This window comes from Globicephala melas, chromosome 6 (genome assembly GCF_963455315.2).
Source record: "Globicephala melas chromosome 6, mGloMel1.2, whole genome shotgun sequence".
In the NCBI taxonomy this organism is placed as follows: domain Eukaryota; kingdom Metazoa; phylum Chordata; class Mammalia; order Artiodactyla; family Delphinidae; genus Globicephala; species Globicephala melas.
The window spans coordinates 12,461,189-12,487,156 of record NC_083319.1 but is presented as its reverse complement, the minus strand read 5'-3'; the positions used below and the strand labels follow the sequence as shown (position 1 = coordinate 12,487,156).

Below are 25,968 nucleotides of genomic sequence, written 5' to 3'. Positions count from 1 at the left end.
AATCTTAGAATATGGTTCTGTAATGTGAAAATTTACTGGTATAAGACTGAGCCTGATGTTCCATCTCTGAAATCAGAAAACCTGGTCATTGGGATCCTAATAAAAGTTGAAATCATCTGTGCTTCCAGTACTGACCAACCTACCTTCTAATTGACATATTATTTCTTTAAATTAACTTCTTTTGTTACTTTTGGTAAAATTCCTTGTGAGTTTTAACAGTCTTACAAGCTTGCTAACTCATTCTCTCTCTTTTTGGTGGTTTTATATATCACTTTTACCATGAAACATTGTTTTCTGATGTAGTATTCAAAGGGTGGCCTTACTACTTTGTTAGTTTGGGGAAGCAACTCATCTTGGTTTTCATGGAGTGAATATATACTGTGTAGTTGGAAAAGCAAGATATATGAAAATACCTATAAAAATTAACAGTATCAGTCAGGTAATTAGAATAGAGACATTAAATTTTTGAAAGTCAGATCATCCACAAAGGAGATAGGGAGGGACATTTGAGCTGTAGAAGACCTTAGAGATCATTTGGTCTGATTCTCTCTTTTTATAGTCAGGAAACCAGTCCAGTGGCCACACAGCCATTTATGATAATACCCAGACTTCCTACTTCCTAATCTATCATCCATTCCTATTATATCTTGTTGCTTTTGCAGAGGAGTGGGAGTTTGCCTTCACTCAGCCAAGTCCTGAATAAGACTTAAATAGGCTGTTACGAGGTGTTTGTTCTTGTGTGTGTAATTTTAGGTGTAGAAAGCATTATGGGCAATGATATAAATGTTAACTGAGGCTTGTTATGTTTCAGAAGAATTTTATAAACTTTGTCCTGTTTAATCCTTCTGATGCTCTATGAGCTAGTGACTATTATTAACCCCATTAAAAAGATGAGAAAACTGAGATTGAGTTGCCAGAGACAAACAGTTAATAAGTGGAAGATCTGGGATTCAAACCCAGGTCTTTCTGACTTCAGAGCCTACATTCTTACCTCACATAATTCTCACGGAAACCTATCAGGCAGTTTTTAAATTTTTTTTATAACTCTGTTTTACAGGTGAGGAAACTTAGGCTTAGAGAGATTAAGACACTTTTGTCAATATATCAACTAACTCCCATACTTGGAAAATATGTGACAGACTTCCTACTAAATATAGCAGATTTAGTATGCATATTTATTTCTGTTAACTCCACTATAAAGAATGACAAAAGTATAATACATATGGACAAAGAGAAGAGCAGAGCTGATGGCAGATGAATGAAGCTAACAAAATTTGGGGTTATGGAAACCCAGTGGACAAGTGGTAACTGACTCAGCAGAATTGACAAAGCTGAATTTGGGGGAGGGGCAGAGAGGATCTGCCAGTAAACCCAGTAAATATGTGGGAATTAGACTTCTGATATGCCTCTCAGGCAGAGAGTAGTATGAAGCTGAAAACTGAAGAATTGTTAGAAAGTTTATTGAAGGCACGTTTAGATACCGTCACTCATCCCCCACCCCCACACTCCTCCACTGTACACCACCTTGATCCCCATCCAAGTTAGCCCTAGCAGACCACTGGTTTTTCACCATCCCAGCAGAGGATGGGAGACTTACTCTTTGGAGTTTGAACCACAGGCGTTCTGGATGCCAGGCATAGCTGAGAATGGGACTGAGACACCTTGTTGAAAACAAGAGTATCAAGAGAAAGTCTGCTTATTAAATAATCAGTTTCCCTTTCCCACTACACTCCCAGAATGCTCTTAGCCTTAAACCTTCTAAGCAGGAGATAAGAGGAGTCTAGTCTGGGGGCCAGTATCTAAGGGCTCTCAGTTCCGACAGTCCCTGCCCAGTCACGTTAAGTTGATGCCCATCAGTCAGCGAATCCTACCCATGCATATAGAGCTTCCAATTAGTTTTTTGTTCCTTATCTTTTAATATCAACAGTTAACCAGAGAAAGTCTTACGAATAGACTTGAGAAAATGTATTATGAATGCACAGAGCCCAAAACAAATCAGAGGGAACAGAAACAAGTCATAGAAGAAAACTTCAAAAAAAAAACCCAGTATTTGTAACTAATATTTTCAGAGAAGATTTTGCATCCATTAAGGAAAAAAGGATGCCATAAAAAAAAAAAAAACAGAGAACAAGAAAGCTTTTGAGATTAAAAATATAATCAGACATTTTTAAAAATTAGAAAAGTTGGAAGATAAAATTGAGGTAGAGCAGATAGTGAAACAAAAGACAATAAAGGAGGTAAAAAGCAAGACAATTAGAGGCGTGATCAAGGAGGCCCAATGTCTGAATAACATGATTTTCAGAAACAGAATAGAGAAAAAGAATGGAGAAATTCTCAGATATCACAAGAGAAGTTTATGGAACTGAAGGATATGAGTTTCCATAATGAAAAGGACCAATCAGCTTAGTGTAATAAAAAGACTTTGTGATGGCAAATCATAAAATTTCAGGACACTGGAGATAAAGAAAAACCTAAAAGCTTCTTGGTCTGGAATAGGGATGGGATAGTAGAAGCATCCTAAGTACAGAGATCTGAATAGCATTGTACTTTCTACCACAACGAAGCAAGAAGATAATTGGGAATAAATTCAAACTTAAGAAGTGATTTTTTTATTAAAATTTTATTTATTTATTATTGGCCGCGTTGGGTCTTTGTTACTGTGCACGGGCTTTCTCTAGTGGCGAGCAGGGGCTTCTCTTGTTTTGGAGCACAGGCTCTAGGCGTGTGGGCTTCAGTAGTTGTGGCATGCGGGCTCAGTAGTTGTGGCACACGGGCTCAGTAGTTGTGGCACGCAGGCTCTAGAGCACAGCCTCAGTAGTTGTGGTGCACGGGCTTAGTTGCTCCGCGGCATGTGGGATCTTCCCGGACCAGGGCTCGAACCCTTTTCCCCTGCATTGGCAGGCAGATTCCTAACCACTGCGCCAACAGGGAAGTCCCAGAAGTGATTTTTAACCTAGAATTTTATGCCCAGTCAAACTTTCATTCAAATGTGAGGATAAAACCCATTTTGAGATATGTGAGGTCTCAAAATATTTACCCATCTTACAAATGTAGATACATAGAACACTGAGGGAAAGAAAAAAATTTGCAATTAGTAACTTCAGAAAAAATAGAAGATGAAAGAAGGAAATCTAATCATGATATACTCTGTGATTCAGTTATGAGAAATATAGATTTAGCCAAAAATTGTAGCAAAATTATGTTGAGAGTCATGATGAGGGGAAGGGGGAAGTATGTGTGGAGGGTAGGGGGGGTTGGGACTGTAATAGAGCTACAGTATCATCTCCCATACAAGAAAGTCTTAAAAAAAAAAGAAAAGCCAGAAAGTAGCAATTTATGCATTTTGTTCAGAACTAGGAAGGAAACACAAACAGCTAAAAAAGATGAAAATTGTTGCCCTTTGGGCAGCAGGGAATAGGGTGGGAGGTATAAGGGGTCTGCTGTTTTTCTTTGTACGCTTCGTATGGTTTGACCTTTACAACTGCGTAGGTGTATTATTTTTTATGGAAAGCATAGACCACGTTCAGATAAAGGCAGATAAATTTTAACATTGATAGAAGGAAACCAGGAAGTGTAGGTTTAGAACATATTACTGAAGTAGAACATGAGGGCGTGATAGCACACTGTATTTACCTATGGCCTTGTACAGAGCAATTTCCTATTTATCATCTCATTTCATCCTCCTAGGAAAACAGGCAAAAGGGATGTTATCCCTCTTTGACAATTGTGGAAGCTGAGTTTTGAGGCTGTAAGACCTTTTTGATTCCTAGTCTACTACTACTATGCCTCATAAGTATGTTTGAATCTTTCTGGATTTTTTTAATTTTGTTTTTTACCAAGAGAAGACAGCAGATATTAGAAAGCATCTTCTTTGACATCATGGGAAGGAATACATGAAAACAAATGTGTGTATGTATCTATGTATACGATGAGTATGTGTGTACTGGTATACAAGTATCTATAATGTAAGATCTGGCATTCTGAGATCACAAGAGGCATGCAGATTACTGTGTGGTAGTCATAGGTAAGGAAATGTGTGTTAGATTTCCTTAGAAGGCAGTGTATGAGGTGGGCTGAGCTCTGGGTAGAGTAAGATTTCTGTAGTCCTGTCTCCTCCCACCCGTTGAATGAGATTGGCATAAAATATTCAGCTGGACAGGATTAAAGGAACCCAAAGGGCCAACAGACAAAAGACCCTAATAAAGTGACCTACAATTATCAAACAATCTATGACATGAGAAGCCTTTAGCAAATTAAAAAGTATGTCTTCATGATAAATTGCCTTGATAGTAGTCACTTAATGCTTTATTGGAGTGTTACAAAAAGATTGTATTGGCTTTGAATAAAATATGAAAGAGTCTTTTCAAAGTAAAACTTTAAATTGTGCCTCTTAGCTTTCAATAAACATTTGTTGAATTGAATTAGCAAGACAGTATTTTGGGGAGAAAGCAAAAGTTACAGCATTAAATAGCATGATATATTTTTGAAAATTCTTCCAGAAAGACGGGGGAAACCCTCACTGCCAAAGCTGTTTATTTATAGCTAGACCAAAAAAAAAAAAAAAAAATCCATTTGAGGGTCTCTGTCTTCATTGGCCCCTGGGGAGCAGAATCTGACTTAAAAGCCTTTTTCATTTAAAAAAATTCTCCTTCATGACATGATATTTGTAGGAATTAAAAGCATTCCTACTTAGATTATGTTAACATCATGTATAGTTAGCAGTCATTGTACTAAAGATACATGTGTAGCCTACCGAGCGCAGGAAATAAAACAAAATTTAGATCCTAGTTCTGACAGTTGATTAGATAATTTAATCTGTCAGAACTTCAGAAGGATACTAATCTTTAAGCGAAGATGACTCTGATATTATAGGAGTCAATTCAAGATCAGATGCATGTTGCATTAATGTAAAACTCTTTACATTGTTACTGTATTTACTTTATACTCTTAGATCACTGTTTTTCTGAGATAAAAAAAGAAGATAGTGAAAAGAGCATGGATTTTGGAATCTCTGGCCCTTGGTTTTCCACTCTGTAAAATGGGATTTTACCCCCTTGTTACGATTATTGTGAAAATGTGATACTGTCACATCTTAAGTATATAGAATTGTGCATGGTGGCATCATAGAAGCTCAGTAGAAGACTGTTGCTGTTATTTCCTTGTCACACAGAGTCAGAATCTCCCAGTAACTTCCAGTGCCTGATGTAAATACCCTCAGAGGAAAGGCCCTGGGTGAACGTGGAGGGGCTTGGTGAGCCTCTTTCTCTCAGGGATCATAAACCTAAAGTTCTGCCTTGATGGCTTACTCCATCATGTTACTGATGTTTTATGTATTTTGTCCTGCTTTTATTGTATGTTCCACAGGAGGATTAGTCCTATACAATTCTCAGACACTAAGATACATATATTTAGATGTACTTTATTAGTCCTATACAATTCTCAGACATTAAGATACATATATTTAGTCATTGGGGGTTACAGTAAGCTTTAATAGGTTAGAGATGGAAAGGAAATTTGGGACTGAAGTGGTAAAGAGGTATCACTTTAATTGAACCTTAAAAATGAGTTATATTAGGAAAAAAGTAAAACTGTGACAAAGGGTGTTTTAAGCTTCGAAGGCCTCAGTGAAGATGGGCCATTTATATACTTTATCCATGTAATATGTAGTGATAAAAAGTATGTGCTTGAGAGGCAGGCAGACCTAGTTTTGAATCCTAGCCCTGACACTTACTAGCTGTGAGACCTAGGACAAGGTTCATTATCCCTCTTAGTTTCTGTTGCCTTAACTAATAGTACTATCTCATACAAGTATTGTAAGGCTTAATTAATGAGCTATTGCATGTAAAGCTCTTAGCACAGTTGCTTGGTCTGCAGTAAGCATTCAGTACACGTTAGCAGGTGCTGTTAGCTTCCTTGTGAATAGGGCAATATGGATGAACCAGAGGTTTCAATTTGAGGTGTAATGGAGTAAGGTCAGAAAGATAAATTGGGGCTACCTGATCTGGAATAAAAGGCTAAGGGTTTTGACTCTAATTAGGAATTGTAGATGGACTTAAGGTTTTTGAGTAGGTGAATAACATAAATATAAAATCCTAAAGTGACAGAGCTGGAAGATCCCTTAGAGTTCAGTCTAGACTCTTCCTTTCTCAAATGGGGAAAGGGAGACCCAGAGTAGTGACAAAGTAAATTAGTTGCAGAACTGGGACTAGAATCCCGGCCTTAGACCTCCCTTAGACTCAATCATGACACCAAAATAAGTCCAAAGGATTGTTCAGCCTTTCAGTCACTTGATTGGTCAAGTGCTTAGAAAATGTGCGTTGCCAGCAGGTTCAGAAAAAAAGAAACAAGTGTTCAGATTTTGATGTGGATGAAATAAAATAAATAGTCTTTCCATTGGTACTTTCAACCAAACAAATTAAGATTTGAAAAATCTTAATTAGTTAGAAAGTTTTCTTGATCAGTGGCAGTCACCTCAGAAAGGGGAAGTAAAAATACATGAAATGCGTGGTTCTAGAATGCCTTCATTGGTATTTATATTATTTGTACTGCTAGTGAGATTGGAGGGTGAAGTTGTTTTGTTTTTTTTGCGGTACGCGGGCCTCTCACTGTTGTGGCCTCTCCCGCTGCGGAGCACAGGCTCCGGACGCGCAGGCCCAGCGGCCATGGCTTACGGACCCAGCTGCTCTACGGCATGTGGGATCTTCCCGGACCGGGGCACGAACCCATGTCCCCTGCATCGGCAGGCGGACGCGCAGGGAAGCCCCGAGGGTGAAGTTTTTGCTTAAATAAAATTGAAGATCATTGCTTATCCAGTACTTTTTAAAGTTGCTATTACCCAGGAATTTTAAATACAAAAACATAAAAAGAGTTTAATTCCAGGTTGGCTCTTACTACCTATCTAATAAGCCATTACCACATAGATACTAATAGACCTTGGTTGGTATGATACCTATGTGCCGTTAAGTTTTTAGGTTAATAGAGAAAGATCTAACTAATTATATAGCTTTATACATTAATGATAGAATAAGATAACTTTTAAATCTTTAAATAATTGTTTCTTGATAATTGTTTCTTAAGATTAGCTCTTTGGTAGGAAAATTAAAATCTTAAACATGATTTTCTTATATATTGGGGCTCTAGGAAATATCATTTTTGCCTGAAAGCTATATAAATAGATATAATTAAAATAAACATTGAAGCCTAGGTCATATACCTATAGTCTGTGAATATGTTTATGAATGCAGACCTCTTACAGAATTCTAAATGCAGTTCAGCAGTTCACTGATGGAGATGTTTGTGACTAATAGCATTCAAACACAGCTTCTCATATAGATTATTTTGTTAACTATATAAAAGAGAACTATAGAGCTTAAAGTCATTTCAATATAGCTAGTCATTTTACAGCTGCTTTGTATTTTTGCTACTTAACAGGCATACTTAAACCTTTGACTTAAGACTTGTTATTTTCAGAAGAAACTAGCTTTTTAAAGAAAAACTGAATATTTGCTAAGCATTCTGAAACATTCATAAACATTTTCTTAGAAATCATAATTTGATTGATTTGGTTATATAAAAATATAGCTTGGAGGGCTTCCCTGGTGGCGCAGTGGTTGGGAGTCCGCCTGCCGATGCAGGGGATACGGGTTCGTGCCCCGGTCCGGGAAGATCCCACATGCCACGGAGCGGCTGGGCCCGTGAACCATGGCTGCTGAGCCTGCGCGTCCGGAGCCTGTGCTCTGCAACGGGAGAGGCCACAATAGTGAGAGGCCAGAGTACCGCAAAAAAAAAAAAAAAAAAAGATTAAAAAAAAATATCGCTTGGGGAATGGGTCTTGATTTTGTGTGTGTGTGTGTGTGTGTTGTATTATGAGAGTGGGTGATTTTGAGAAGATTTTATAAGGGTATTTGATATGTAGTTTTGCTCAGTAATGTAAATAATACAATTGAAATAAGTATTTGGAATTCATCACAGTTATCAGAAACATATTTGGAATATGACTTTGTATGTAATAATTTTGGGTCTTCTAATTTAGATGACTCATAAATTACCTTCTCAACACCTTTTTACTCAAAATGACATTTTTTGTTTCACTTTGGTCAGATAAAAATTCTTGAGTATTTCCTGCTTCTTGGACCTCTCCATGATGGAGTACTGTGAATGAGAATCAACAATAGCAAAGCAGGAAAAGATTGACGGTGTAGTTAGCAGTTGTGCCTTATCTATACATGATTTGGGACAGTTTTGCCAAACATTGAATAATTTTCCTGTGGGAAACTTGAGCCCTAAAAGGAAATGAACATAGCTAAAAGGCTGCATATCACATGGGACTTCGATTTATTTTTAGAATGGCACTATAATGCCATATTTGGATTGAAACAATGTGATAGCCGTACCTTATTTTATTAAAAAGCTGTGTTTTCTGAAGAAGCCATTTAATTTTCTATTACATTGTGTATATAGACTCAACATAATAAGTATATAACTGTTCAGCTGATAACCATGCTAAATGTTTTAAAGTTAGCGGCGCTTATTTGGCAAACGTTTCTGGAGGCTGCTTTTGGAGTCTGCTTTCTGCAATAAAAGATTCTTTGGCAGTTCATTGATTATAGAATATAGTTGTCTTTTTGTTGTGCATGTTTGGGGCAAGTTGTTTTCTTACTGGAAGGGAAAAAAGAGTAAAGAAGGATTAGTAGCATTGGGTGTTGGTATAGTTAATTGATTGTCTTGAAATAGCAGAGGTCTTTACTAAATGAGTCAGTGATAATAGAGAAACCCAAATGGATTTTTGCCTCTGAGAAATGATTTTTTTTTTTAAGATAATCAGCAAAGATATTTCATTCTGAGCTCCTAGAATGTTTTGGTTAGCACAGTTCATAGGTTTTAAAAAACAGTCATTGTACCATTTATATTTTGTGTCAGCTTTTCTGCTACCTGATTTATCTTTATAGTTTTATTTGGTTAAAATAAATTGATACAATGGATTTCTGAATTGGATACTCTCTAAAATTGCAGATCCCTCACAGTAGTTCACTAAGTTTCAAATATGGGAAAATCTGCCAAGTACACATTTTGCCCTTTGGCTTCTCTCCCAAGGTTGGAAATAGGCCAACATCATAAATCTCAAGTCTGATGGGAAAGAGCTGTCACTGATGGCAAGGCCTTATGCTACCTGCCTTCCATGCAGTATTTAATTTGCTTCTCATAAACTCTTCAGGGCAGTGACCATTGCATAAATTTTACAGATAGGGATATTAAGGCTCAGACCAGGGATATTAAGGCTCAGACCAGTTAAGTGACTTATCCAAGGTCATACAATTAGAAGTAGGGGAGGCAGTTTTCAGACACAGAACTGCCTGACCCTAGAGTCAGTGTTCTAACTATCACATTGTGTTCTATTACATCGTGTGACCTCGGTAGAGCACCTAAAATCCGTCTTCTCTATTCTTTGTCAGAAGTCCAGCTCCAGTCTTCACATAGTTGTAGCCAGATTCTGCAGTGCCTTCAGTTACTTCCATGTTTATGGAAATTTAGTTACAGTTTGTTCTGTGTTTGATGTGTTTGGAATGGAAATTTTAAAACATTAATTACTGAATACAGTAGTAATTGCTGAATACAGTGTTTCATTTATTTAAATATTAAAGATTAGTTTCTTGTCTCCCATTGGTCGAGCTTTTAAAATCTTTTATTAAATGTTATTCAATGGCAGTTTTACTAGAATTACGATTTTTGCCTATAAGAGCAAATCACCAGGATAAATTTACAAAGTAATATCTACCCACAAATCCAGTTTATACTAAAATTCCTGCTATTGCATTGGTATAGAATAACAGCACTGCAAGTTGAAAGAAAACTGATTTGGAGATCAGTGGTGCTAGTTACATAGGGACAAGTAAAATTATGTTTGCATGACTATACATTTTTATGTTCTTGAAATCTGAATTTAAGGTAAAAATGTTTTTGCGCTGTCAGTGTTAAATGAGCCCATCAATCAGATGGCTCTAGAATTCTTGTTGATTCTAGAATCTTGTTGATTGAACTATGAAATGCTATTGAAGGGCTTTAATTTGTTTTATACAAATACACTGTACTTCATTACTAAGGTATTGAGGTACCTTATTAGAATATTTACAATTCAGAAAAGTAGGAAAATGTAAATAAGAAAGAGATTTGGAAAATAGAGATAGAACAGGAAGATAATACACAGATATACAGGCCATGACCTCCTGTATTGTTTAAGATTGGGCTGCAAATTTGGTTGTGAGGGTTCTGGAGGCCAAAACAAAAATGGACATTTAATCATTGTCCATGGGGGAAAAAATAGCCATATTTCTTTAGAAGAAACAGAATTTCTGATAAGGACACTGAGTAATGTGGTAGGAGGTGTCCTCACCACCACGAGATACAAGATTTCTATGGCAATTTTTTTTAAATAGTGTCTCAAAACATGCCAGTAGCACAGTTTCATGAAGGCGGTTCTTTGAGAGGCCAGGATATTGTAGTCTAACAATACATCTATCAAGTGGTCAACCCTAATCAAAGAATAAAACCATAATAATTTAAAATATTACATATTTTATTTTAAAACCTGAAATAAGATACATGTTGGAGGCCACCTAGCAGTTAGGGAAAATGCCTTTTCTTTGAATAATTTACAAAAGGGCCACATGTTGAGACTTTTTTCACTTTGTTTTTATGTTTAAGAGTATCATATATTTCTCTGTGTAATTAGAGCTTTAGTGATTTCTGCTTTTTCATAAACACTGAATAGCCTTCATATGAGTAAAAGGAGGAAGCACATTTTCAAAGTCTGTATCATGTTGATTTTATTTGTAAGAGTCTAGAAGACAAAAGCATTTTTTCATATATTAGGAATTATAAATGCCATTCACTACTGATAAGAGAATTTCTTCACTTTTATAGTATGTTTATTTGGGTTAAGAACGTGAACTAGAAAGCTGAACCAGTTGGGTTCCAGTCCCAGCTCCTCACTTTGCTTGCCAGGTGATTTAACTTCTTTCCTCTTTTGCCAAATGGGGGACATAATAGAGCCCACCTCAGGGGGTTGTTGTTAACACAGGTAGAGCTATATGATATATCCATATATAAGGTGCTTAGAACAATGAGTACAGATCCTTGTTCGCTCTAGTTATTATGGCTTAAATAATTATTTTTAAGTCTGTAAAGGTGAGTTTTTCAATAGGAAGTAAGTGGCTCTGAACCTTATATGTACCATACATCCCCTGAGAATTCATTTATTCAGAAAATATTTATTGAGTTCCTACCATTTGTCAGGTACTCTTCTAGGTGCTGGAGATGCATGTGAATAAAACAGAAATCTCTGCCCTTATGAAGCTTCACATTCTAGTGAATCTGTTAAAATCTAAGAATGTTCTTCTTAGAAAAATAACACACAAAACTTTGCAGTCAGTGTCAGAGAATTTATGGTAAACCTTAAATCTGTTTATTAAATCTCAGGCTAAGAATACCTTACATACCTTCTTTTTATTTTGTCAGAATTCCTGTGAGGCATTCCTTAAGATGGCTACAGTATTTGATTTTAAAAGACAGAGCTATTTTTTAAGCGACAAAATAATTGTTAACTAAAATAATTGTTAACTGTTTTTCTTAATCACCTTTTTTGACTCTGTTAAAATGGTGCTAATAGAAATGCTATTAGATTTAACATGACCCATTGAAATGAAATTTCCAGATTTTGCAGGTTTTTGTAGGCCCATTTTGATCTTGCCCAAACACAAGAACATCTGTTTTCATAGGCTTAGAAGTCTTATTCTTAACCTTTGCACTTAAGCAATTCTGCTACTTCCAAAACACATGAAGTTAAATTACAAATGACAGGAGTTACGTTTAATTAAGAAAAATGATTTTACCTCCAGAAGGTTTTTAGTCCTTATTTATTAATTTTATAGTATAGTATTCCTTCAATTTCATTTTCCTTCTTTTGAGTTTTTTTCTTAGGGAATTTAAAAAACTGAGTCTTTAAAATCACTTCTGACAATCTGTAGCTGGCTTTTAAAGAGCAAAATGTAACCAAAAAATTACTTTATTTCTGTGAAACATATTGTAAAGAGAGGATATAGCATGATGGATTTGAGTGGAATTTTGGTGGTATTTGTTTTGTTTTCATAAGTATTAGATGATGGCTTTTAACAAAGCATTTATAACATTTTGGATAGTCTTAAGAAGATCTTTTTCTTTAGGCAACAAGCTACTTTGGAAATAATCTTCTCTATGCTGGTTATTTCTCATGGCAACCTTCCACTGCATTTTCTTTGTTTGGGTACTTTCTTTTTCTTCCTGCCATTCTTAGCTTTCTATTTTTCAACTTGAGTTTACAAAGGGTGTGTATTCAGAGGGTTTCCGTCAGTTCCCAGTACCTTGTTAATCCTGAGAAGTTACTCAGAGAGCCAATTCTCACAGTAAGGTATAAAAATAGTCATCCAGAAAAATTACAGAATGTGGTACCACTGTGATTTGACCTAATGGACGACTTTCAAAACCAAGATGGGAGAAGGAAACAGCACAAATGTTATTTCCTTAGATTTTTCTTTGCACAGATTATTTTAGACAAGCCTTACAATTTAAGAAGGTAACAAAACGTCACTATTGCTTTCTTACATACACTAAAAAGAGCATAAGAATTGGGGACAAGAAAGAAATCATCTAGAAATCAGTTACATCAACAGAGCCTCCTTTTTATTACTATTGAGCTTGTACCCACAGCATTCACCAGTTTTATTCCACAAATTTAGTCCACCATTTTATTGAGTGCCTAATAAGTGCAAATCTTAGTAGGATATGTTTGTTTCAATTAGTGAGCCAATACTGATGTATTATTATCAACTGAAGTCCATGTTTTGTTTAGATATCCTTTGTTTATTCTTAATGTCCTTTTTCTCTTACAGATCCCATCCAGGATACTTCGTTATATTTAGTCCTTCTGTCTCCTTAGGCTCCTCTTGACTGTGTTTCAGTTTCTTAGACTTTCTTTGTTTTTGATGACTTTGGCAGCTTTAAGGAATACTGGTCAGGTATTTTATAGAATGTCCCTCATTTGGAATTTGTGTGATGTTTTTCTCATAAGGTTATGAGTTTAGGGGAAAAATAACACAAAGGTAAACTCCCATTTTCATTACCTCATATCAAGGGTATGTACCATCAACATGACTTGTCACTATTAGTGTGGACGTTGATCATCTGGCTATGGTCATGTTTGTCAGATTTCTCCATTGTCGTTACTCTTTTTTTCCCCTTACCATACTGTACTCTTCAGAAGGAAGACACTGTGCACAGCGCACACAGGAGTGGGCTCCCTCCATAAGGGCAGGGTGGTTTTTTTGTGTGTGTTTCTTTTCTGGCTGTGCCGCATGGCATGCAGGATCTTAGTTCCTCGGCCAGGGATCGAACCTGTGGCCCCCTGTGGTAGAAGCACAGAGTCTTAACCACTGGACCAGTAGGGAAGTCCCAGGGCAGGGTGTTTTCATAAATTATTTGGAATTCTTCTTCATGGGAGATTTGTCTCTTTTCCCCCCATTTATTTACTTATTTGGTTGTTTATATAAGTATAGATTCATGGATATTTATTTTATACTTTAGATTATAATCCAGTAATACTTCATTAATTTTGTTGCTTACATTGTTCCAGCTTTGGCTACTGGGAACTCTGGCTCATGTTTCCCTTTGACATGTTCCCATTGTTGTGGGTTTGTTTTCTTTGTGGTGTGAGTCAGGGGGGAAGTTCTTCCTTACTCTTTGGCAATTCTAGGTGTTCCAGGATCATCTTGTATATTTCCTGCCCCAGCACTAGAATCAGCCATTTCCATAAGGAGCCTGGTTCCTTTTATTAGTAAATGGTATTAGAAACCAAGATCCTGGCACTAGGTGTGCTCATTGCTACTGGGTGTTATTGCTTCTAGGCCATGGCAACTGGCAGGACAAGGAAATATATGCATGATAGTGCTGTTTTTTTTGTTTTTTTTTTACATCTGTCAGCATGTGGGTTCAGCAAACAATGCATTGGAATTAGAATGGGATGGAGTCAGTAAACTTTATGTGTAGTTCTTTGCAACTTTAGGTACAATTCTTAGTTATATACAGACTAGAAGGAGGCCGGGACAAGTACGTAAGTGACTATTCCAAAACAGCAGGGCAGCTGCTGTGAGGGTGCTACCAGTGTGGTATATAAATTGGTACAACTTTTCTGGAGGACAAATTGGCATTGTAAGTCAAAATCCAAACACAAGAGTTACACTGGGCCTTTGGGGGAAAGGAGTGATTGTGGAAATAATCTCTTACCCCTTAAGAATCATGGCTCTACTTTACAGCCTTGTTTATAGCAAAAGGAGTAGAACAGCCTGAATCTTCCAAAGTCAGAGATTTGGCCTAGTAAGTTATGGTATAGACATGTGACAGGTTACTGTGCATTAAAAATGCTAGGGTAGGATAACTGTCAGATAACAGGAAAAAAGGCTCACAACATTTTACAGTTAGTAAAACTAGTAAGTTAGTAAAATTAATATTCAAAACAATGAAGCTCATTTTATAAAAATAATTATATAGAAAGTTAGATATATGCTTATCAAACATTAGCTACAGTGAAATTATCTTTTTTTCTCATTTTCCCCAGTATTATTATTGTAAGGAAGCAAAAATGTCGTATTAAAATAAGAAAACAAAAAGGGTTTGTTATTATACTAAGAAAATAAAAGGTTAGATTTTTCCTTTTAAGATGCAATAAGGTATATCATTAATTTGGGATTATGTTTGGGGAACAGTGACTAGTCCCATTTGACAGGAGTATGGGAAGGGGAAATAAAAAAGATTTGGATTTTAGTGTGAGGTATTAATTCTTAGTATTTGTTTAGTGAATAAATTTTTAAAGTGCTATTATTTTAGAGTATGGTATTTAATGAAATTATTTCCAAATGTATGTATGTATTCCATTATATGGATGGTAATTTGTTTATCTCTTTTTTTATGAATGGACATTTGGGGTTTCTAGTTTTTGGCCATTACAAATAAGGTTATTAACGTTTTTGTACATTTTTGGTTTTCTTTTGGACACATTTTTCTTTCTCCTGTGTGATACTTAGGAGTGAAATTGCTGGGTCTCTGTAAATGCCTATTTAACTTTACAGGAAACAGCCATGTAATTCACTAAAGTGGATGTATCATTTTATATCTCCATTAGCAACAGTTAAGAGTTCCAGTTGTTTCATATCCTCACCAACATTTAGTATTGTCTTTTCATTTTAGCCAGTCTAATATGTTTCAATGTGTATGTTTAGTTTCTGAATTGTGTATACTGTTTGTATCGCTGCTTGAACTATAAGGGACAATATGGCACTACAATTACAGGGTTTCATTTAAATCTTTACTACGTTGCAGATACAGAAATATACAGACTTTGAAGAATTGACTTTTGTAAAATGCAGCAAACATTTTTAAGATTCATTATTACATGAAAAAAAGTGTTCAAAGGTAAATTACATTTCAAGTTGTTGCTGCTTGTTTGTGACAGAATTTCTGCAAGTAAAACATAAAAAGTTAATCAGTAGTAACATGTCAGTATATTCAAAATCATTACAAAAATCTTCTCTCTGGTCATGTTGCTGGTGACAAATTATTGTGTTGTATATTTAGAGAAGGGCTTGGCAAACTGCAGCAAATCCAGCATGCTTCTTGTTTTGAAAATAAAGTTTTATTAGAATGCAGAAATGCTTGTTTATTTACATATTGTCTATGGCTACTTTTTCTCTACAAAGGGAGAATTGAGTAAGTATCTGCCATCTGGCTCTTAACAGAAAAAGTTTGCAAAATGTTAATACTGCATGATCATATGGCAGTTTTGTTTTTTTCTGGAGATTAAAGCTGTTTTTCTTACGATACATGAAGCAACCAAAACATAAAGCCAGTTGATTAAAAAAGAACTACGTCTGCCATCACTTCAGTAGTTTTCAGGACCTATCACCTTACAGTCGTTTTGCCATTCCCTGTTCTTTTAAGGTTTATGTCTCTGCATGATTGCCTCAAGTACATTTGTAAAAGCTTGTTCTCTGTTAAGCCATTTTACTAATTATAGTCTGGTGAAAGGATGTATTTGGTTGACTTAATCAATTTGGCCATGAATAGTGTCAGCCAATATGCCTTGTGCTAGCAAGTTCCCTATGTCAGCTACATTTATGTTTAACTCCTTAGAAATAAGAGGACTATGTATTGTGGTATAAATCTTAATTTTATCAGCACTTGGGTGTCGATATTTTACAAAAGCTCTTTGCTGTGTTCTCTTAGGAAGGAATCATCCATAACGTTACTGTGATTTGTTTTCAGAATCTTTTCAAATTTAACGATGTCATTATTCTGATAGGAACTTACTGAATTCATCATTGTTAGAATTTTTGGATCATTTTTGTACAGCTTGGCCTCTGGCAAGTCAAATGGATTTATTCCCAAGTTCTTCAGCATATTTCCTAAGACCAAATATTTTAAGCAAGTGGTTCACATGGAACTCCTCGATTTATTATCATTCTTGAAGGCTTCAAAAATTCAGCATGTGAATTTTCAAAATCACCTAATCTCAAGGGCATTTTCCCCCTTACTTATCTGATGACTCCCATGATCAAATGGTTGAGGGATGGCAGATGGATGAGAACTAACCAGTTACAGAGTTTTTTCAGTTTTTTGTTATATTCCCATTCTGTGTGCATTTGAATGTCCAAGTCATATATCTCATAATTTTATATCCTTTTTCAAGTTATCTTTATCATCAGTCTAATATGACTGATAAAACTGGCATAAAATATTTTGAAGCTTTCCATATTCCTCTCAATTCTTCGTATAATTTTCTAACCTTCATGCTTGTCCTAAGCCAGAATCTATCATTCTTAGCATGTTTCAGAACTTTAATTGTTGTTTCATAAAATTCCTAGAGTGAATTCATCTGACATTTAAAAAAATCTGAATTCTCTTTTGGAAATATTCCAGTGGATATATAATTCAAGAACAGAATTAACAGCTTTTTCAGAATAATTTCTTATGGCTGAACTACAAATATAGATCAATAAAATGTCCATTCATCTTTTCTGGAAAGTTTTGTCAATGTGAAATTTATTTTAATCATTGTTTTAGTGCTTTAAGTCCCCTTTCTCCTTTTTGTTTTCAAGTTCTAGAACTTTTCAGAAATTACTTAATGCTGCTTTGGGTCATCTTCCTTCAGTGCTTTGAAATTATCATTCTGATTTTCCAAATCTCCATTGATTGAATTACTCTCTGCAGAATGTTCCAGGTGGTAGCCCTCCTATCATTGCACAAGAAATCATTCTCCTTGGTAGACACTTTGGCTGGCTAGCTCATTGTGGTTTTAATTGGCATTGTCCTGGTAACTACCTTTTCATTTGCTTATTTGCCATTTGTATATTTTCTTTTATAAAGTGCTCAATTTTTGTCCATTTTAGTAATTGTCTCTTTCTTTAAGTTCTGTATATATTCTAGATACAGTTCCTTTTGAGATATATGTAACGCTTGCCTATTTCTTTTCTTAATGGCATATTTTATAAGCAGAAAAATTTTAATTTTAGTTAAGTTCAGTTTATTATTTTTCCTCTTAATGATTCTAGGGATGCAATAAGTTTTTGTCATGTTGCAGTTTCACAGTTGAAGCTGGGACTATTTATGGTCGGTTGTTGTTTGAGCTGTTCATGAAACAGATTTATTTCAAATAAAGATTTCTTAATTCCCAGTATGCCTGTGGTTTTCTCTTTGTGTTGCTATTTTACATTCTATGTGTTGGTTAAAATTAAAACTGAGTTCAAGAGAATTCCCTGGTGGTCCAGAGGTTAGGAGGACTCGGCACTTTCACTACAGGGCCCAGGTTCGATCCCTGGTTGGGGAACTAAGATCCCGCAAGTGGCACGGCCAAAAATAAATAAATTAAAAAAACTGAGTTCAAGAGAATTCACGTATCCTAGGCTGAATAAAAATTGTTAACCCACAATAATACAGCATATGTTTTTGATACAGACTCCTTTTCCTTGTCATTTCTCTTGATAATTGCAGGATGATTTGATTTATTTTGCATTTAGAGCTAGACTCAAAGTCTTTGTTCTATTTCTTTTCTTTTTTTTTTTTGTTTGGCGGTACGGGGGCCTCTCACTGTTGTGGTCTCTGCCGTTGCGGAGCACAGGCTCTGTACGCGCAGGCTCAGCCGCCATGGCTCACGGGCCCAGCCGCTTTGCGGCATGTGGGATCCTCCCGAACCGGCGCACGAACCCGTGTCCCCTGCATTGGCAGGCAGACTCCCAGCCACTGCGCCACCAGGGAAGCCCCTTTGTTCTATTTCTCATGACAGTTATTTTCTCTTGCCTGCATATGACACAATTTGGAAGTCACTAATGAGTCAATCATTATAGCAGTCTTGGTTTTTTCAGGTATTTAGTTGGAATGTCTTTTAAATTATTAATAAGGTTCTTTTCTGATTTAGTTTAGTGCCTCTTTCACATGAGTCTTGAATTAATAAACATTAGCATTAGAGATTCTAGTTTAGGGAGAGCTGTTGACCACATGAGCATTGCCATCACTCAATCTTAAGGAAGCTTTTGGACTTTTATTCGATATATTTATCAAGCACTGAGTATGTGTCATGCATTGTGCTAGGCTCTGTGGAAGTTACAAAACTAAAGTACAATTTCTGCCCCTACATGAATAGCTTTATAGGAAGATAAGATATACAAAAATAAAAATAATACATATTCTAGGAACCATATGGTTGAGTGTTCTGTATGTCAGCGCGCATGTGTGTGTGTGTGTGCGTGCACGCACATGTGCATTTGTGTGCATGGGTGTGTGCTTATGTGTGAGTGTGTGTGTTCAGAGGACAGCCCCAGCTGTCAGCCATGCTGGAGACTTTGCTCACTTTCACTTTTATCAAGTGTTTTATGTACATGTCAGATAATACTGGAATCTCTTTACATGTTTATAATTTATAGACACATTTAATTGTAACCCTCACTACAACTTTATAAGGTAGATGCTATTAGCCAGAGAAGATAAGAAGCTCACCTAAAGTTTTTTAGCCAAGTAAGAGATGAGCCAGCTTTCAAACCCAGATATGTCTGACTCTAAGCTACGCCCCTGGTTCTAAGGCCTTAAGGTAAAGATGGATTGACATCGTTCCCATCATTTAGGTACATACAGCTAAATTAGTACTGGGAATTCTTAATCTAAAGGACCTGCATCATCCTGGGTCTCTTTTTCAATTGTATGAGTATCCCCTTTTGTTTGTTTTTCCATTTTAAAATCACCTTTATTTAGATGTAATTTATATACAGTAAAATTCACCAGTTTTAAGTGAACAACTCAATATGTTTTAATTACCACCACAGATATGGTGGATAATGATTCCATCACTTCAGAAAGTTCTCTAATACCTCTTAAAAATCAGTCTTCTCTTGGGCTTCCCTGGTGGTGCAGTGGTTGAGAGTCCGCCTGCCGATGCAGGGGACACGGGTTCGTGCCCCAGTCCGGGAGGATCCCACATGCCGCGGAGCAGCTAGGCCCGTGAGCCATGGCCGCTGAGCCTATGCGTCCGGAGCCTGTGCTCCGCAACGGGAGAGGCCACAGCAGTGAGAGGCCCGCGTAACGCTTAAAAAAAAAAATTTTAAAAAATCAGTCTTCTCCCTTTAGCTGCAGCCTCGTCCAAACACTGATCTGCTTTATATAACTTATGATTTTGCTTTTCTAGAATTTCATGTACATGGAATTATAGAAAATAGTCTCTTGTGTCTGTCTTCTTTCACATAGTCTAATGCTTTTGAGGTATATCTTATGGTGTGTATCAGTAGGTTTTTTCCCTTTTTATTGCTGAGTAGTATTCCATCACTGTATGCACATACCACAGTTTATTTATCCATTTACCCATTGGAGCACATCTGCATTGTTTCCAGTATGGGCTATTAGGAATGAAGCTGCTATGGACATTTGAGTTCAAGTATTTGCATATATTTGTATTTTCATTTCTCTTGGATAAATACATAGTAGTGGAATCACTGAATTGTATGGGAAGTGTACGTCTAACTTTATATATAAGAAACTTCCAAACTGTTTCTAAAGTATTTGTACCATTTTACATTCCCACCAGCAATGTATGAGAGTTCCAGCTGTTTCTCACCCTTTGCCAGTCCTTGGTATATTGGGTTCTTTTAATTTTAACATTTAGTGGGCTTGTAAAGGAATCTCATTGTGGTTTTAATTTATGTTTTGCTGATAACTAATGATGTTGAAATTTTTTTATGTGCTTATTTGCCATCTATATGTCTTATTTTATGAAGCATCTATTCAGTATTTTACCACCATTTCCCCCCTTTTAAAATCAGTTGTTTGTCTTATTTTGAGAGTTATATATCTGGATTCAACTCCATTATCAGATAGATTTTATAGGTAATTTATCCTATAAATTCATGGTCGTGGCTTACATTTTCATGTTTTTAACAGTGGTTTTTGAATATTAAAATTTTTTAATTTGATGGAGTCCAATTTATCATTTTTTCTTTTCTGATTCTGTGACTCATAGGGACCCCTCTACATAGCTCTGCAGCTCTCTTTCTGTTCAGCTTTGCCTCTCCAGTACTCTGAGCTATAAATTCTAGCTACCTTGCCCTCCCTGAATTCTGCTCTCTTTTTTCTCAGCTCAGGGAGGCACTCCCCATCCCCAGCTCTGTTTCAGTTCCTTCTCCATGTGCTACAGCCTGGAAGCTGCCGCCAGACAAATAGCTGTTGTAGTCTTAGATCTCACCTTGGATTTTGTCCTGTCAGGAGTCACCACAGTTCCTGAGCTGCCTTAACTGCTGTTAGTGGTGCATTTAAAAACTAGTAGTCTGACAATCTCTTTGGAAAGCAGTTTGGCAATGTCTTTGAAGGTTTAAATAGTTTACAGGTTAAGAAAGATAGGCTTTAAAGATGGTTCACCAGAGATGGAGTTTGAGGCGGTAAGACTAGTGTTTAAGGGTACAGACTTGTAATGAGTAGTAAATAAGCCAGAGATCTAAGGCACAGTATTATAGACAGTAATGTACTATAATTGTGTAATGTGATATTGCTATAGCAGTCATATTCCAATATGGTATACATGTATCAAAAGTAACATGCTGTACACTTTAAATTTACACAATGTTACATGTCAAATTTATTCAGTAAAAAAAAATCTTTTTAAATGTAAAGTTAGTTCAGATCCCACAACTGTAAAATATTTATGGCCCTGGGAACCTGATTACCTGAAAGGCTAGAGAAATTACCCGGCAAGAAAGAATATCACTCATTTTTCACTTGAAACAGGAGTATCAGGCTCTTGGATGGTGTGCTGAATATGATGTAGTCTCACCAAGGAGAATCAAGTCTATTGTCTTAGCTATGAAGACAATGCATTGTTAAAACAGAAGGTCATGTTTTTGTGTTCTAGTTATTTACCAAGTGAGCAAATAAAATTTAACAAGGGGAAGCTATTAGAAATAGCTGGATGCTTGACATATTTTATGACATTATTGACATTTGTTCAGTTTTAGTAACTCATTGTAGAAGAGGAAACAGTTTTTCTCCATTGGTAAAAGCAAGGAATATTTTCCCATAGCCTGTTTGAATTCCTTGGCATTTAATAGTCTAGTTTCCTATTGAGTAGACCACTATGTGAATTTTTATGCCATTTGTCCCTAGGACAAACCCCAATCAAGGGATTTCTCTTTTCCCTTTGAGAACCTGGCACATGAGTTTTGTGCCAAAGGATCAATTAAAGCAGCAATTTTTGTACCCAGTTATTCTAACGGAAGCACTTTGCCTCCTTCTTTTGAGGTTAGGTTGAGTGTTTTCCTGGGGGCAATCTATTTTTTTTTTCTTTTTCTTTTTTTGTGGTATGCGGGCCTCTCACTGTTGCGGCCTCTCCCGTTGCGGAGCACAGGCTCGGAGGCGCAGGCTCAGCGGCCGTGGCTCACAGGCCCAGCTGCTCCGCGGCATGTGGGATCTTCCCAGACCGCGGCACAAACCCATGTCCCCTGCATCGGCAGGCGGACTCTCAACCACTGCGCCACCAGGGAAGCCCGGGGCAATCTATTTTGAATCACATTTTCCCTCTTACAATAGAAAGGTTACCAGCTGCACTTCCTTGCAACAGGGGTGGAATAGACGTGAGGTGTATAGAGTGAAATGGGTTGATTTTCTTTCATCTTTTTTTCCCCTTAACATTTGCTTTTGCTTTGGCTTCCCTGAAGACACAATAACTCTGGGCATGCATATGTGTAAGTATGTCCCTGCAGCATTTTAAAGCATGTAAATGAGAAGACCTTGTTGTATAAGCCCAAACAAGTACGGACGTAATTGACTACTAAACCTTCTCTTTCCTAATGTTTGCGCAGGAGTCTCCCCAGGACAGTGCTATCACTCGTGATATTAACCGGACATTCCCAGCGCATGACTACTTTAAGGACACAGGAGGAGATGGACAAGATTCCTTATATAAAATATGCAAGGTATTTCATATGAAAAAAAAAAAAAGACAGTTTTTTTTTTTTTATTTTTGGCTGTGTTGGGTCTTTGTTGCTGTGCACGGGCTTTCTCTAGTTGAGGTGAGAGGGAGCCACTCTTTGCTGCAGTATGTGGGCTTCTCATTGCCATGGCTTCTCCACAATGAGAGAGCACGGGTTCTAGGCGCGCGGGCTTCAAGTAGTTGAGGCACACACGCTCAGTAGTTGTGGCTCGCGGGTTCTAGAGCGCAGGCTCGGTAGTTGTGACGCATGGGCTTAGTTGCTCTGTGGCATGTGGGATCCTCCCGGGCGAGGGCTCGAACCCATGTCCCCTGCAGTGGCAGGCAGATTCTTAAGCACTGAGCCACGAGGGAAGTCCAAGACTCAGTTTTAAATGGTGATTCTGGTTCTTTGAAATTATGCAAAGGATAACTACAAAACGTAATTTATATTTGATGTTCAAGAATGCAAAAAAATGAGAGAAAAGTCTTTGTAAAATCAACAGTAACAACACAATTTTAGATTCATAATGAACAGGATATAATTAAAAATTAAATGGTAGGATTTCTTTTACCCTTTTAATCTAGCTCTCCCTCACCTTCCTGCAAAATGTCCCAGAAAGAAACCCTGTGCTCACTGACTCTCATCCTTACTTCTGACCCCACTGCACTCTTGTTTCTCTCTCATGATGATCTTCATTGCAGCTCTCTCTGCTCCTGACTTCTCACCCTCCTGGTTAAGCTCTCACTTCTCTAACTACTTCGCTCATTCTCTCATGATTTTTCTCTCTCTCTGCCTGCTCCTAAAACAGAGGCCTTCCCCTAGGTGTTCAGTCACTGGTTCCTGTAGCTCTACACTGTCTCCATGGGTGACCCTTTCCACTCCCACAGCTTCAGCTATCGCCACTGCACAGATGTTCCCAAATCTACGTTAACTCAAGGCCTAAATTTCCAGCTGCTCGTTGGTCTCCATGTAAAAGTCTGTCAAGTACATCAGACAAAACAGGTCTAAAACTGGGTTCATTTAAAAAAACACTTTATGATGAAAATTTTCAAACATACATAAAAGTTGAATAGTGTAAATAAATTTGTATATATCCCTGTCCAGATTGAATATTTATCAATATATTGCCACAGTTTCTTCATCTGTCCTTTTAAAAAAATTTTCCTGAAGTACTTAAAGCAAACCTCAGACATCATAATCCTAAACTCTTCACTGTACATCTCTAAAAATAAGATCATTATCCACCTGTATCATCCATCATTATCCATCAGTACCATCCAATAGCCACTCCATATTCAGATTTCCCTAAATGTCTTTATACATTTAGTTAGAATCAGGATCCAGCAATATTCATACTGTGGTTAGTTGTTATATCTCTTTTAATTAAAAACAGTCCTCCTTTTTTTCCCCATGCCATTTTCTTGCTGAAGATACAATCATTTCTCTGTTATTTTCTAGTTCCTTCCTTTGGCCATGTTCAGTTTGATATGATTGATGTCTCTTTAAGCCGTACTTCCCTCACTATTCACTGCCCTGGTACAGGCCACTATGATACGTTGCTGGCACTTTTTTACAAAAGCCGCCTTGCATTAGTCTCCCTGCCTTTGGGTTCTAGCCTATTTATTATTTTCTCTGTGTTGACCCTAGAATTGGATCATTTTAGTGGCCTCCACTAGACCCACTAAAACCTTTAGTGCTTTGTCTAACCCACAGAATGAAATAAAAATTCCTTAGTTCATTTCCTGGTCCTAGATTCATTAGCTTAGTATTAAAGGCATTTTATAATATATCCAGGCTTACTCCCTAAATATTTTATGCTTCAGTCACATTGAACTTCTCACTGTCCTCTGGTTGATTTACTTGTCAAACTTCCCAACTGAACTGTGAAGTTCTCAAGGGCAAGAATCATTTCTTACATATGTTAGCATCTATAGCACTTGCACAGTGCACGCCATATTATAGAAGGTGCTCATTAAATGTTGATGAATTAATGAAATGCCTTTTCTTCCCCATATTTCATTACAGCCCCCACGAACCGTATATTTCAAACGTTTCCCGAATGTATTATGTACATGAAAGTACTTTCAAACTTTCGGGAAATGTTTGAAATATAAAGCATTCCTTCTGGCTTTTCTATGAGCCTGAAAAATGCTCCCCTCGTTCTCTACCTATAGAAATTCAGTACATTTTTATCTTAGTACATAATTGATTAAGCCATGTGCTGAGCACTTTACTTGAGAGGACTGAGAATAATTCATCAGCTCTATTATATAAATACTGTGATTATTCTTATCTTACAAATAAGGAATATAAGCATTGGGCCTAAGAGCCAGACCGAGACATTAGCAATTGTGAGATTTCAGCCCAACTCTATCTAACTGTGAGGCCTCTATTCTTTTTTGACTAATCGACTGTCGATTGGTACCTTCATCAGTTTTGTCAAACTGCATTCCACAGAGCTGTGTTGGCATATATTACTACTAGTTTTTAACAGTCTTAACAAAATGGGTATTAACTCGTTAATTTTTACTGATTTGATAGGTAGAAAGTGGTCTCATTAAATTACAAAATATCATTTCTAAATCCCTCTGTGCTTCTTGTCTTTGGAAAAGCATATGTGTTTCTCGTTCTGTAGCCCTCTCATCAGATAAGCTTTGACAAAATGGGGGATATAATGAGATTATATTGAATTCTACCTGAAGTTATGAAAGCATGGTTATATATAAAAACATAAACAGTGATTGGTGAGTGCCTGCTGTGTAAAACATATATATGTATATATTTTTAAAGCTATAGTTTCACCAAAAGCTAATGATAAAATCCCATGTGTATATTAACTTGTCATCTAATAAACGTTGGCATCACATTTTGCTAAGTGATCTGAAATTTAAATATACCCATTTCTAAGTTGCTTTCTTGGGACACAGAAGAACCTTGGGGAAAAAAATGGAGAATAAAGAGAGTTTCATCAGAAATAAATTTGTCAAACAGGGAATAGCGTCCTGAATCTATCGGAATTCCCCTTTCCCCCCACAACTTACATGAGAACTGTAAATATTAACCATAAGAACAAGACTCTGAAGAACAACTACAGAACCAAAGAGTAACCCACAGGACTATTTGATGTCAATATTCTGTTAATGATAACGTTCAGAAGAGATGAGTTGTAATCATCTGCTGCCAAGGAAAATACGAATGAAAATTCCAAAGAACCCACAAATGGTTTCAGAGTAATCCCTCTTATCAGAAAAGTTATCACTGGCATTGTGGAAAGGATTGTATTTTGGCATCTTTGCCAAAAGATTTTTTTTCCCAGAAAGAAAAATGAATAGCAATAACAGTGTTTAGTGAGTGCCTGCTATATGTGTTGAGGTGCTGGCTAGGTTGAATAGGACATCACCCCAGCCTCTAAGAAGTTCACAGTCTAGTAGAGAAGATGGAC

The 25,968-nt window shown here is 36.7% G+C and overlaps 1 protein-coding gene and 1 pseudogene across 5 annotated transcripts in view; one reads left to right on the top strand and one right to left on the bottom strand.

Moving 5' to 3' along the window:
* RABGAP1 (RAB GTPase activating protein 1) overlaps positions 1-25,968 on the top strand; it is a 159,121-nt gene that overhangs the window by 100,057 nt on the left and 33,096 nt on the right. For all 5 annotated transcript variants that reach the window (XM_060300459.2, XM_060300458.1, XM_060300460.1 and 2 more), the window contains one exon: positions 22,416-22,529. In XM_060300459.2, coding sequence (XP_060156442.1) covers positions 22,416-22,529 — 114 coding nt within the window. The remainder of the gene's footprint in view (positions 1-22,415; positions 22,530-25,968) is intronic.
* Positions 16,094-20,367, bottom strand: LOC115854646 (COP9 signalosome complex subunit 2 pseudogene; annotated as a pseudogene).